Genomic DNA, 15,800 nt, shown 5'->3' with positions numbered 1-15,800 from the left:
CCAAGAAGGAAACATTTTTGTGCTTTGGAATCAAACTTACCAAGATGATCTTTAGTGTTCAGAATAAAGCATACACATCCAAAAGGATGGAAATATGAAATGTTGGGCTTTTTATTCTTCCACAATTCATAAGGAGTCTTATTTAGAATAGGTCTGATAGAGATTCTATTCTGAATATAGCATGCAGTGTTTATTGCTTCTGCCCAGAAATGCTTAGCCATATTGGTTTCATTGATCATGGTTCTGGCCATTTCTTGCAGAGTCCTATTCTTTCGTTCTACAACTCCATTTTGCTGTGGAGTTCTAGGACAAGAGAAATCATGGGCAATACCATTTTCTTTGAAGAATTCTTCAAAGGATCTGTTCTCAAATTCACCACCATGATCACTTCTGACCTTTATGATTTTACACTCTTTTTCAGATTGAATCTGAATGCAGAAATCAAAGAACACTGAATGAGACTCATCCTTGTGTTTCAAGAATTTTACCCACGTCCAGCGGCTATAATCATCTACGATGACTAATCCATATTTCTTCCCTCTGACAGATGCTGTTTTGACTGGGCCAAACAGATCAATGTGCAAGAGTTCTAATGGCCTTGAGGTAGAAACAACATTCTTGGACTTGAATGCAGGTTTGGAGAACTTGCCCTTCTGACATGCTTCACAAAGAGCATCTGATTTGAATTTCAGATTAGGGAGTCCTCTGACAAGATCCAGTTTGTTAATCTGAGAAATCTTTCTCAAACTAGCATGACCTAATCTTCTGTGCCAGACCCACTGCTCTTCAGAAACAGACATAAGACAAGTCACCTTCTGACTCATAAGATCTTGCAGATCTGTCTTATAAATGTTGTTCTTCCTCTTGCCTGTAAATAGGATTGAGCCATCCTTCTGATTTACAGCCTTGCAAGACTTTTGATTAAAGATTATATCATAACCATTGTCACTCAATTGACTGATAGATAAGAGGTTATGTGTTAATCCTTCTACAAGAAGTACATTAGAAATGGAAGGAGAGTTACCAGACTTTATAGTTCCAGAGCCAATTATCTTGCCCTTCTGATCTCCTCCAAACTTGACTTCTCCTCCAGACTTAAGCACCAGGTCTTGGAACACAGACCTTCTTCCTGTCATGTGTCGTGAGCATCCAGAGTCCAGGTACCACGACATGTTGTGCTTTGTCCTTTTTGCAGCCAAGGATATCTGCAATAGGAATAATCTTATCCTTAGGTACCCACATTTTCTTGGGTCCTTTCTTGTTAGATTTTCTCAAGTTCTGATTGAACTTGGGTTTAACATTGTAAGCAATAGGAGGAACAGCATGATAATTCTTAATGTGAGTTTCATGATATTTCCTAGGTTGTGTCACATGCTTTTTGGTGTGTGTTATGTGAAAACTTTGAGCATGTGAAGTGTGCCTAATATCATGGGAGTGGCCATACTTGAACTGATCATACAATGGCTTGTATGTGAATTTCATTTCATCAACAGGTTCAAGTTTGTATGGGTTTTCACCCTCAAAACCAATGCCAACTCTTTTGTTTCCAGACACAGCATATATCATAGAAGCTAGCTGACTTCTGCCAATACTTCTAGATAAGAACTTCCTGAAACTTAAATCATATTCTTTCAGAATATGGTTTAGACTAGGAGTGGATTTTTCTGAATCAGAAGGAGATCCAACATTATTGGATAATTTTAAAAGTTTTTCTTTTAATTCAGAATTCTCCAACTCAAGCTTCTTTGTTTCAAATTCAAATAGCTTTTTCAGCTTTTTGTATTTGAGACTAATCTGAGACTTGAATTCCAGAAGTTCTGTTAGACCGGAAACTAACTCATCTCTAGTAAGTTCAGAAAATACCTCTTCAGAATCTGATTCTGATGTAGATTCTGATCCGTCATCTTCTGTCGCCATCAGCGCACAGTTAGCCTGCTCATCTTCAGAGTCTGAATCATCTTCTGACTCATCCCAGGTTGCCATAAGACCTTTCTTCTTATGAAACTTCTTCTTGGGATTTTCCTTCTGAAGTTTTGGACATTCATTCTTGAAGTGTCCAGGCTCATTGCATTCATAGCACATGACCTTCTTCTTGTCAAATCTTCTGTCATCAGAAGATTCTCCACGTTCAAATTTCTTTGAACTTCTGACGCCTCTGAACTTCCTTTGCTTGTTCTTCCAGAGTTGATTTAGCCTTCTGGAGATCAAGGACAGTTCATCTTCTTCTTCAGATTCTGATTCTTCAGGATCTTCTTCTCTAGCCTGAAAAGCGTTAGTGCATTTCTTGATATTGGATTTTAATGCAATAGACTTACCTTTCTTTTGAGGCTCGTTTGCATCCAGTTCAATTTCATGACTCCTCAGGGCACTGACCAGCTCTTCCAAAGAGACTTCATTTAGATTCTTCGCAATCTTAAATGCAGTTACCATAGGACCCCATCTTCTGGGTAAGCTTCTGATGATCTTCTTTACGTGATCAGCCTTGGTGTATCCCTTGTCAAGAACTCTCAATCCGGCAGTAAGAGTTTGAAATCTTGAAAACATCTTTTCAATGTCTTCATCATCCTCCATCTTGAAGGCTTCATACTTCTGGATTAAAGCGAGAGCTTTAGTCTCCTTGACTTGAGCATTTCCTTCATGAGTCATTTTCAAGGACTCATATATGTCATAGGCCGTTTCCCTGTTAGATATCTTCTCATACTCAGCATGAGAGATAGCATTCAGCAAAACAGTTCTGCATTTATGATGATTCCTGAAAAGCTTCCTCTGATCATCACTCATTTCTTGCCTTGTCAGCTTTACGCCACTGGCATTTACTGGATGTTTGTAACCATCCATCAGAAGATCCCATAGATCACCATCTAGACCAAGAAAGTAACTTTCCAGTTTATCTTTCCAGTATTCAAAGTTTTCACCATCAAATACCGGCGGTCTAGTATAACCATTGTTACCGTTGTGTTGCTCAGCAGAGCCAGATGTAGATGTAGACTTTGCAGTTTCATCAGCCATCTTTTACTGAAGCGTTTTTCTCTTCCTGAATCTTTTCTAAACACGGTTAAGTGCTTGCACCTTAGAACCAGGCTCTGATACCAATTGAAGGATAGAAAAACACTTAGAAAGGGGGGGGTTTGAATAAGTGTAGCTTTAAAAACTTGACAGATAAAAATAAATTGCACAGTTATTTTTATCCTGGTTCGTTGTTAACTAAACTACTCCAGTCCACCCCCGCAGAGATGATTTACCTCAACTGAGGATTTAATCCACTAATCGCACGGATTACAATGGTTCTCCACTTAGTCAACAACTAAGTCTTCCAGAGTCTTCTGATCACACACTGATCACTCCAGGAACAACTGCTTAGATACCCTCTAAGACTTTCTAGAGTATTCTGATCCACACGATCACTCTAGTTACAACCTGCTTAGATAACCTCTAAGACTTCCTAGAGTATTCTGATCCACACGATCACTCTAGTTCCTTACAACTTAATGTAATCAATTCTAAGAGTATTACAATTGCTTCTTAAAAGCTATAATCACAAACTGTGATATTTCTCTTAACGTTTAAGCTTAATCTCACTAATATATTACAACAGCAATGTAGTGAGCTTTGATGAAGATGAAGATTCTGAGCTTTGAATAGAACAGAGTTTCAGCAAGTTAATATGAGTTGTTTTTGTTCAGAATCGTTAACCTTGCTTCTCATCAGAACTTCATATTTATAGGCGTTGGAGAAGATGACCGTTGAGTGCATTTAATGCTTTGCGTGTTCCGTACAGCATCGCATTTAATGTTATACGCTTTTGTCAACTACCTCGAGCCTTGTTCACGCTGTGTCTACTGACGTTGCCTTTAATAGCTTTTAACGTTCCTTTTGTCATTCAGCGTAGCTTGCCACTTGTACTTCCTTCTGATCTGATGTTTGTGAATACAACGTTTGAATATCATCAGAGTCAAACAGCTTGGTGCAAAGCATCTTCTGATCTTCTGACCTTGAAGTGCTTCTGTGCGTGATACCATCAGAACTTCAGTGCTTCTGATCTCATGTTCTTCTGATGCTTCCATAGACCCATGTTCTGATTCTGCTTCGACCATCTTCTGATGTCTTGCCAGACCATGTTCTGATGTTGCATGCTGAACCCTTTGAGACAAAGCTTCTGAGCGCTGAATTATGCATACTCTTTATATATTTCCTGAAAAGGAAATTGCATTGGATTAGAGTACCATATTATCTTAAGCAAAATTCATATTATTGTTATCATCAAAACTAAGATAATTGATCAGAACAAATCTTGTTCTAACAGAAGCAACATGGCATTTCGTTAGGAGAAGACTGTTAGGGTCGAATTAGTATAAATAGGAGTCTTTTATGTTAAGATTCGAATGTGTTCATTTTGTACAAAGTTACTTAAAATTTCTCAAGTACCAAGTGTGAGAGAAAGAGTTTGCTGAGAATGTACGTGTAACACCATTGTCATTCTAATGTTGTTTTCATTTTACTAATGCAAGTCATTTACGTACTTTTTATCGAATTATTTCCTTTATATTTGCAATTGAAGTCCTTTTAAGTCTTTCTTTAAATTTTGTTGTTGTATATTCCATTACCTTTATATCAATTGTAAATCCGAATACCTTTTAGAATAGAGACAAGAAGATGAATTCGATCACTAAGACAGAATCACTTAGGCACATGTCCTAGGATCAATCTAGTCGATCATGTAAGTTAGCAAAAATATATATATATATATATATATATATATATATATATATATATATATATATATATATATATATATATATATATATATATATAAGAATTTGGAAGACTAGCGGTTGTTTACCATAAATCACTGTAAACACACCACTGGTTCAAGATCCATACCTTTAGCTTACACCTATTTCTTGTTCCAGAACGAAACAATGATGCTGTCTACAAACGAATGATTCTATATCCAAACTCAGATTCATAATAGAGTCACTGAAGAATGGAGTAATTACCTCAGTCATCCTTCTAAAGGTTCCATATCAGCCTTCCAACCTTGGATCGCCTCAATTATCCATCATTAATGTGATCCTTAAAGAACTGCTTCGAAGTTAAGACAAACTTGTAACGACTTCTGACACCGATCCGCTACTGGAGTCTCTTTTCCATGTGGCGAAGAATCTCCAAGCAGGAACGAAGATCATGTTGCACCATAGTTTCTAGATTACGGCGAAGCAAACCAAACTTCGAACGAAGAGTTATTAACAATTGAAGTAGTTACCGCCACGAGTCATACGATACTTCGCAGTTGCACGAAATGTTAGATATTCTAGTTTTACTCTATCACATCTTATTATCACCACAGATATCAACATCGTTGTCACATTAGCAGCGATTTGTCATTGAAATTCTTCTTCCACCTAGCATTTTGACATCGAGTCAAGAAATGAATATCTACATTACGAAGACGTTTGAGGAACATGGAAGTTCCAAGAATAAAAAATACGTACCTACCAATGATCACAGTAGTTTCCATCGTTGACGGAAGGCCTTACAAGATATCTTGTAGTCAATAGGATTTTTGCGACACCTTCGTCTCCAATGAAATCTAATTACCAGATCCTCATCGATCAGAATTGTGATACATGATAAATAAAAATCCTTTGATCTTCGGTAACTCTATATCATACTCTAGCATAACATTGAAGATCGTGCCCCGCATGGAAGAATACTAGGGGAAAAGGCACCCCGAGCTCACCATAATGTTGAAGCGAAGTGATATCGAAGACGCCTCCATTTTCATGTAACTTCATGCCTCCATTTTATCGATCTGCAAAGAAACAATATGGCGAAAGAAGGAAACAACACTCGATCCGTATGGACCGAGGAAAGTTTTAACAAGTATGCCACTCCTTGTATAAACTAACTTTTATACCTTGGTGCAATCATGACTATCTCTTAGGCTATGTTTGGGAGTTTGGAGAGGAAGGCTTTGAAAATATAGAAGAGTTGAGTGGAAAGAATTGAATGATTTTGGTTGGGAGGGTTTTAGAGGATTTATTTTTATTCATAACACCAAAAACCCTATAATACGGGGGAACTCAAAATTTATATTGAATTAGGGTTTTGGAGGACTTATATAAATTTTCAAAATGTCTTTTATATTGTTATAGTATTCGAAAAATTAAAAATATAGTAATGTTATACACTCTTTTAATTCTATACGAGATCATTTTTTTAAAAAAATGTTGAATATTTTTCTATATTTTTTTAAAAATTTATTTTCGAAAGTTTTCTCCTCCCATCTCCTCCAAACTCCCAAACATAACCTTAGGGAATTATAAAAATTAGAAATGATACATATACTCTATAACTTCTTAAAAAGACCAGAACCACAATAACCAGTGTGGTCTCTAATTATTATATTTGATTACCTAGTTAGAGCGTGACAATTTTAGCATATTGTTATAGAATATAGTAACTTTTCAAATTAGAAAATTAAGCTACATGTTTCATTTCTTGCAAATTATACCGATATGTTGATTAGTAGATCATAATATAAATATTTGTATATTATTCAATATTCGAAAACTATGCATGCAAAACTAATACAACTCTAACAAAGAGAACATTGTGAAACTATATATAAAGTGGCACCAAGAAAATTGCACCTAAAAAATTCTCACAATTGAAGGACTTCTTAAGAATGTATAGAAGACATGTGTCAAGTGACACTTTGATCAATATGGATACCACTCCATAAAAAAATACACATATGTATAGAAGATGACTTATTCTTGTAAAATATTCATGTGGTTATATTGTGATTATTGTATGTGGAGTAAAATCCATCCCAAATGAGAATCAAAGATATATAAAAGACAAAATTCCTAAAACATGGAAAATTTAAAAGAATGGTTTTGTTCTCACTTTCATACATAATTTTATGTCAAAAATACATCAAAGTTATGAAATTCATATTCTTGACAACTTAGAAAACTAGTGTCCCTCTCCCAACTTCTTAGTTCTAATAAGGGTGTCTTATATTTCATAAAAAGACATCAGGTACTCTTGTCGGGTTGAATTAATACACAATACTTTATAGGAATAACACTTGCTTTGAGTTTGTGTTTTTTATTTTGTTGTGCATGGGTAAGAAGAAAACACATCGGACAAATTAATCTCCTATAAAGAATGAATGTGTTTTAAGCTACATTGTTTTTGGTATTAATGATTACAAGTTGAATTTCCCTTCTAAGCTACTACGTGGTTGAGTAAGAACTTTAACCCTCGACTTCAGCAAGTTGAATTCTCAAGTCAGGTTCCCAAGTTGAATTCTCAAGTCAGATTCCCTCCTGTTAGTGCAACAATCGGGGGTTGATTTTGGTAAGTCAGGTTCCCTCCTGTTAGTGCAACAATCAGGGGAGGATCGAGCGAGGAGCATTCTTACTTTGTGGAACTTTCCTTTGAGCAACACACTTTTGTGGGAAACACACCACTTATTCACCCGAAACCTTAAAGTGATAGGTGAGTGGGTTCTCACACTTATAAATACTCAAGTCACCACATTCTTATCCAATGTGGTACTATTTCCCCACACTTACTACTCGCACTTGTTATATTCTCAACACCCCCTCCTTAAGCTCATATGTTTGAGTGAGAATCGATCAGATCCCCTTTATAGGATACTTTATAGGAATACTTTGAGTTTGTGTTTTTTGTTTTTGTTGTGCATGAGTAAGAAGAAAACACATCGGGCAAATTAATTTCCTATTAAGAAAGAATTTTAAGCTACATTGTTTTTGGTATGCATGATTACAAGTTGAATTTCCCTTCCAAGCTACTGTGTGGTTGAGTAAGAACTTTGACCCTCTACTTTAGTAAGTCGGATTCCTCCTCCAAACTTCCATGTTTGGTTGAGTGAAAATTTTTGCCCTTAATTTTGGTAAGTCGGGTTTCCTCCCCCTCCTTAAGCTCATATATGTTTGAGCGAGAATCGATTAGATCCCCTTAACTTTAGCAAGTCGGGTTCTCCCTCCCCCCAAACCCCTACGCTTAGTTGAGTGAGAATTTTGACACTCAACTTCATATAGTACACCACATATATAGGTTAATCATCGAGTATATGAGAATAATGACACCACATCCACTTTAATCCAAAGATTTCTCATTAGAATCATGGACGAGAACATGTTGATAACTTGTTCTTAGAAACGATAGAATGTTAACAACACAAGATGTAAAAATAAATATTAAAGCGCAACCTTTAGAAGTCACGTGCCCTCGAAGATGCTAACACCAATTTTAAAACACATTAAAAATATTTGTTGTCTCCCGTTCATACATTGTTTATACTAGTATCAATTAACCTTGCAAGTTAGCATGCCAAGACAACTATGATTACAAGTCTGCTCCATCATTGGACCAATTTACAATACAACAAATTTATTTGACCATAATCACAACAAAGAGATTACAACCCCGAGTAAGGAGGAGCCAAGATAACCAACTACGGTTTCGTTAAAGAGAATCTTATGTATTCAAGTGTGACCCCAAAATACAAATTCATCGATTACCGATGAAAACACAAATGTTAAACTCTATCCATTACCTTACTCTATCATTTATTCTAAACTAGACTTAAAACTAACCATACTCATTTTCCATATCTTTGTCATTATCTCTATTCTTTAAAGGTATGAAATGCTCCGTTCTAAGCCTGTCACTCACTTCATGCATATACTAACTTGAATGTCAGGGATTTGAACGTACATCCCCTCTTTCGAAGTCAAGCCTAGCACTCACCTCATGCACATACTAACTAGAATGTCACAATATTTGCGTGTACACCATTGGAGTCAAAGACAAAATTCTGACCAAGTGTCACCGTCAAGTCATCCCTATTAGTACTCGATTTCAAGTATCACCCATACTCATGCTTGAAACTATTAGATTTCTTATTTAAACATTCATAAACTATATTTGGAGTTACTCTCATGCTTGGAGCTATTAGAGTTGTTATTTAAAGATTCATAAAATTAACACATACGCACACCGTATCAATTGCACAATTACCTATTGAATTATTTGTATTATAATAAAGAATAAATAATATTTTTTAAAACATAATAAAACATAACTGCATTATCATACGATGTTGGTGTCTATGTGAGAATTGCGTCTATATTTTGAAATGTAATATAATACATTAGCATAATAAAATCATATTAATTTTTAAAAAAAATTAAAACATAAAACACAACAAAATATCAATCCAACCCTCCAAAAACCAAATCAGAGATGAAACTCTGAACCATTAGTGTATGTAGAACTGTATTGTATTCTATTTGGAGTAATTTCATTATATATGCGGCTATTTACTAAAGCTTTTACAGTGAAAAGAGGTCATTTCACTTTTTGTCGTCCATTCAAAATAATAACATAGTTCCAAGCTCAAAAGTTTACTGCACCATACCAATTACCAATTGCAATGAGTACAACTAACACAAGTTGAAACATACCAAGTGAGAAAGATCTCATTATCAAATCTTCAAGAGCAAAAATGGAAATTTATTACCGTAGAAAGATAATATAATGAGATCTAAGGTGTTAGTTACAAAGTAATAATAATACAAGGAAAATCCTCATCCTGGGTCAAAGACTGTTGTGTGCACACTTCTAGTAGAATTTTTTAACAAAGATATAACCATCCAAACTATATCCCAAGTTCTTCCCTCTATGAGACCTTGATAACATTTTTTTTGTGACAAGAACCTTGGGAACATCTTTCTACACGATATGACCCAGAAAGCTGACTAAAACAAAACAAGCATATTCAAGTGCTTTATTCTGACTGAAGCCTATAATCAAGCATCTCCTTGATATTTAACCTAACAGAAGGCCCCATTGCTGAGCATATGTGTGCGCTTTTCCAGTACACACCTTTCGCGCCTGAAGGTTTGTTTGAGTCTACTGATTTCTGCGAAATTGGAATGATGGGTTAGAAGTTTAGTAATGAGTGAAATACAAATAGATTTCTGTTTGGGGAAGAACATACTATAGCAGAGAGCAAGTTAGTAAGAAGATCCTCTTCTGGAAAATCGGCTTTTCCAAAAGGCAAGTGCACGATTCCTGTTTTATCTGCCCTGTATTCAACTTTTCCCTGTTTGAATTCTGCTATAGCCTGTAAAGATGAATTTATTTAAGAACAAAAAACTTCCATTTTAGAATTGTGCCATCATGGTTAGTTTATATACATTTTGCATTGCAAGAATTCTGTGTGTGTGCACTCAGTTAAAGTGAACTGAGAAAGAAAAATACTAAAAGTAGATAATACTGCACCTGAGGAATATTAGTCGTTACAGTGCCAGCTTTAGGATTTGGCATGAGTCCTCTTGGCCCCAGAATCTTTCCTAGGCTAGCAACCTGACAGTGTCAGCGATGGCAATTAAATGAGTTTCCAATTTCCATCATAGTCATAAAACTTGTGACCCATAGTTCCCTGGATCAGAACCAAGCTCAAATACTAACTTGAATAGTTTAGAATGATCAACTTGCATACACAGATAGTCTCTCAAAATAAGGAAAAAACAATAATCTAAGGAACCAGTATCAACAATATTAAATAGTGAACTTTTTGAAAGATCAAGCATGAACAAGGATATAAGGATGACTTGGTAGCTGAAGTGGGGGAACTAAAGAGCGAAGTGATAAGAAGGTCGAGGGTTTGATCTTCACTCCTAGCATGAAACAAACAATTACTAACAATACTAACATTAACTGTTTCAAAAAGAAAATAGAAAAGAAAAATCAAGCTTGAACCTGAGCATAGCATCAAATATGGTGTCAGTCTGGTTACATAGATTTCAGCTATAAAGGCTATGCAAGCATGCATGAATGACACATCCAAAGAACCTGATTTGAATGAGCATAGATCTCTAGACTAATTGAAATTAAATATACCAACCACTTGAAAAAATTATCCTCAGTACACATTAGGAGAGCATGATAATGCAAATGGTTTAGTTTAATCAGTTACTAATTTTCCGAATCATTTATTGATATTAAATCATGTTTTCAATTACTAAAATTATAATTAATAAAAAAAATGAAGAGAAAATAAAAGTTCAAATTAGAACAAGACAAGATAATGTGCAACACCTTAGGCATCATATCTGGAGAAGCAATTAATTTATCAAATTCCATGAATCCTCCTTTTATCTGCTCTATCAGGTCCTCTCCACCTACCAAATCAGCTCCTGCATTTTTTGCTTCATCGAATTTTTCACCTATCAAAGTGAACTATAAATTAGAATAGCCAATGCAACAATTAATAATATTGTGAATTATAAGTGGCGATTCAGTTGAAAACTCGATCCACTTGTGGCTAGGTGTTATCCTGTCCACTTTATGCTATTAAACTTTAAATCCTCCACTATCCATATTTTAATGAGGAATATCAGTGTTCAATTTAATCAGCATAAATACTTGTCATTTCACAACTAATCTCTTTGCAAGCCTAGCCTGGCCTTCCATACAGAAGTTTGATTCGCATTTGAAATAATATTTAATTAGAAAGAAAAAATGGAAGTGTATATCATAGAGACTCGGTGTCGTGCATGGCGGTCCATGGTGGAGAGCCAAAATCCTGCCATACTGGCCGCTTTCCGGCGCGTTATAACGGATTATGGCGGAAAAACCCGCAATATCGGCCAATATTTATCATTGCGACGAGTCCAAAAACCGCCATGTATATCCGCCATTGCCCCTATTTAGATTAAAGCATAACCCTAGGAAACTCTATGAACTCATACTTATCCACACATGAACTAACATTCCATGATCTATCTTTCTAGCAAAAGTAGATGTACTTCGTTCTTCAAGCTCAATTTTTGTAAGCATTACTGGATCCCATTTACTTAAAATTCTAAGTCCAGAACGATGACTTTTATTATATGTATGCAGCGGCAGAGAAACTTCCTCTATGTCTACATCTCGACAACACAATGTCTAACAATTTGGAATAAGAGACCTATCATTTTATATCTATTTACGTAATGAAAACATTTCCTTTCTTACACATTCTCTCTAAAAGATAGCGTTTTTCAGCATGATCAGGAACTTTCAAGTTTTAATAACTAAAAGTGTCTCTTCTTTCGCAAAAATATATATATATATATATATATATATATATATATATATATATATATATATATATATATATATATATATATATATATATATATATATATATATATATATATTTAAAAAAAAAACTAAAAAGTCAAAAAGTGTGAACGGGGATTGAAAGCATAAGAACCTTGAGTAAGAACAGCCACTTTAATAGGCTTTCCGGTTCCCTTTGGCAGACTTACCTATTAAGAGAGAATGGACAAAAGACTCAGAATTAATTCATGTGTTGTAAATTTTGTAGCTCGGGTTTTTAAAGTGCTTGTATATACAAAATCAAGCAAAGAGCAGGAGACTCACTGTAGCTCTTAACTGTTGATCATTATATTTAGGATCAATGTTGAGGCGGAAATGGGCTTCTACTGTTTCTACAAACTTGGTTTTAGCTGTTTCTTTTACTAAAGAAATTGCTGTCTTCAAGTCGTACTCTTTCTTAAGCTCCCTCAATTTTTGAATTTCCAAGAATCTCTTAGATCTCACCTGGTGAAACATTGAAACAACAATTAACAAGATTGCAAGGATGACATCAAGATAGACCAGTTATGTATACATCTAATAGTAGTCATTCACTGCTTAAGAGGATGTGAAAAAGAGGCAAAAGAAAATAAAAACAGTTCAATAACCATACAAAATTGCAGGATTGTCATTGTCCAGTCATTTTTCACTATCTAATCTTAATGTATAAGTATTAAAACTTGCTTTTAATGTGACAAAAGGGTATTATTAGATTGAATTCCTATGTAAAACAACAGTTATTTCCCTATTTAACTGGAAAAAAATAGACAATTGCCATATGTATTCATCTAAAAGAGCATACTGGACCGTTATCGAGTTCAATGGCGGTAGCACAACAATTAGTGGCCAGCCATTACTTAACAATTACGCATGAATCTTTTCCGAAAAGAAAAGAAAAACAATCATGCATGAGCAAAAAGGGGTAATAAATAATAATTCCAAGGGTTAAATATGTTTTCGGTCATAAATTAACATTTTCGTTTTTCGTCCTACAAAATCCAAACCTACATGTTTATAGTTCTAAAGAGTGATCAAAAGTATAAAATTCAGCAAAAATGTAGAAATGAAAAGTGGTTACAGAATTAAAACAAAAAATTGATATAATTAAGAAAGAAAAGGAGAAGAATTAGAATATACCCTGTCACTCCTAAGTGGCAATGCAGCTTTCCCAGTCTTGGGCTTAGTGGTAACTGTAACAGTGTTAATAGGAACAGCAGATTCATCCTCCTCGGCAGCATCTCTCTCCTCTTCATCAACCGTTTCAGCGACACCAGCAGCAACTGCAGAAACAAAGGAATTCGAAACCCTAGATTGGTAGGTTAGATGAAAACCGTTAGCGGGTTTGAGAACGAGGGGAGAGATAAAGAAGGTTCTGGAAAGAGGGAAAGAGCGGTTGGAAGAAGAGAGGTCTTGTGAGTTTATGATGATGGAGGAGGTTGTGTGGGTTGATAAGAATAGAGATGAGGAAGGTGGGGTGGTTGTACATGAGGCCATGGTGGTTGTGAAGTTGGGAAACGGAGTGTGGTGGTGAAAGGAAGACATTTGGGTAGTTTTATCTATTTGGCGGATAATGAATAATGAGGAGATAAGAATGTGATGGGTTCTATCGTGTAAGAATGGACGGGTGGATTTGTTTTATTTTGTTGTGGTGCTCGTTTTTGTTTAGCGAAAAGCGTGTGAGACGTTGTTATTATGTGCTTAGATTCTTAATCAATGCTTACATAATTGGATTGCTGAAATTTGGTTCAAGTATGGTTGAATAGTTTATTAAATAAATTAATAATATAAAATTAAATTTTACTATACACAATCTTATGTTTACAATTTAATAAAATAAGATTTCAAAAATTCATTACACAATAATATCAATAAAATATATAATAACATATTGGCAAAATACTCTTTTTGGTGCCACTTGATGCCAAAATTCGCCCCCGAACCGGACTAAACCGGTGGTATAAAGTCAAAAAAAAAAAAAATACTCTTCTCGGTCCCTTATGTTAACCTCGGGGTTTATTTTGGTCCCTTAACTTCAAAAAGTGTCACATTAGTCTCTTAACTCTTCAAAAGGTGTCATTTTAGTCCTTTTTGTCACATTAGCGGCGGAAAAACTCAAAAATTGACCGCTATTTCCGTCGTTAATATGACAAAAAGGACTAAAATGACACCTTTTGAAGAGTTAAGGGACCAATGTGACACTTTTTGAAGTTAAGGGACTAAAATGAACCCCGAGGTTAACATAAGGGACCAAAAAGAGTATTTTGCCTAACATATTTTAGAATATTTTAAATAAATTAAAAAGTTATAATAAAATAAGTTAAACTAAGTAAACAAAAATTAAATAATACAACATAATATCTAAAATAAAATTTAAATAATTAAAAATATTTAAATTAAATAAGATAGAATTATCAAAAATAAATAATAAAATATATTTATTTGAATAATATTAAGCAAATTCGAGTTGAACGGCTAGAAAAAAATTATAACTGAATAACAACAAACAATATTTAGTTGAACGACTAGTAATATTGAGTTGGACAGCGTGATTATATTTGAAATACACGGCGTGATGATGATGGAGCGTGGTTGAAAAAAAAATTATAATGGAGAAATATAACTTTAAAATTTGTATGATTGTAGAAAAAACAAGAATTTTTTTAATAGGAATATTATAAGTTTTGATATTGACATATTAAATTTTTTAAAAAATATATTTTTAAAATAGTCAATTTAATGCATTTTTTTTAATATCATGGTTTTACAAAACTAGCTCTCATTTTTTGGTTGGACGGTTTTTTTGGTTTTGCTCTAATTTTGACCCACTAACAATTTTGAAAGGTTGATCAAATCAGATTCATCTCTGATTTTTGGTCAAGCTAATTTCTTTTTTCTGTTTTCAATAAGTTTGAGGTTGTCATTGTCATCTCATGTTTTCAATAAGTTTTATACATTTGTGTGTGAGTTATTCTAGTTTGAGTATGGGAAACTTTGATTGTGTTGTGCGACTATACGATTAGCTCTCTTGGATAACGCGTATCAGACATGGTTATACAATTTACATTGCATTTCATGTGTGACGCGTATGATAGAATTGAATAAATTAAATTGATGATCAATAGATATAAATTACAATATATTTAATATTACATAATAATTAAAAATAATAAAAACGGTGTATCTTGTAGGATTGGAGAGACAGATATTCAAAAAGTGAATATGAGAGAACTTATTCTCATTGTCGTTTCGGGTTTTTAGTGTATGTTAATCGTCTAATGTGATAATACTGGAATAATTAAACGGTTGAGAGCATTGACCTCTCATTAGGATTAGCTGAATGATTTAACCCATTACGGTTCATTTAGACACAAAATTCAATCAAATAATTCATCTATAATTAGTGTTTAGTAATAATTGACCATAAAATAATTTAGGCCTAATGCATCTTTTGGTCCCTTAAATTAATTTTAGGTTTCACTTTCGTCCCCTATTTAATAACGTTTATTTTAAGTTCCTCAAATCACGTTCTGTTAGTCACATTGGTTATTTCTGTTAAATTTTTGTCAAAAACTAAAAAAAAATGTATATACATGGCGCTCCAACTGGTATTAGTT

At 34.3% G+C, this 15,800-nt stretch overlaps 1 protein-coding gene across 1 annotated transcript; it reads right to left on the bottom strand.

The window, feature by feature from the left end:
* Positions 1–9,531: 9,531 nt before the first annotated feature.
* LOC131625412 (large ribosomal subunit protein uL1c-like) lies at positions 9,532–13,827 on the bottom strand. Its single transcript, XM_058896268.1, has 7 exons — positions 13,324–13,827; positions 12,472–12,651; positions 12,302–12,356; positions 11,143–11,270; positions 10,324–10,407; positions 10,040–10,165; positions 9,532–9,961 (listed from the first exon to the last, which is right to left on the bottom strand). The coding sequence occupies exons 1-7, from the start codon at positions 13,726–13,728 to the stop codon at positions 9,827–9,829; spliced, it is 1,113 nt and encodes a 370-aa protein (XP_058752251.1). The 5' UTR covers positions 13,729–13,827; the 3' UTR covers positions 9,532–9,826.
* Positions 13,828–15,800: the final 1,973 nt, after the last annotated feature.

Source organism: Vicia villosa, unplaced genomic scaffold, assembly GCF_029867415.1.
Source record: "Vicia villosa cultivar HV-30 ecotype Madison, WI unplaced genomic scaffold, Vvil1.0 ctg.000212F_1_1, whole genome shotgun sequence".
In the NCBI taxonomy this organism is placed as follows: Eukaryota; Viridiplantae; Streptophyta; class Magnoliopsida; order Fabales; family Fabaceae; genus Vicia; species Vicia villosa.
Note: the sequence above shows the minus strand (reverse complement) of the source record. Positions and strands in the feature narration are given on the sequence as shown.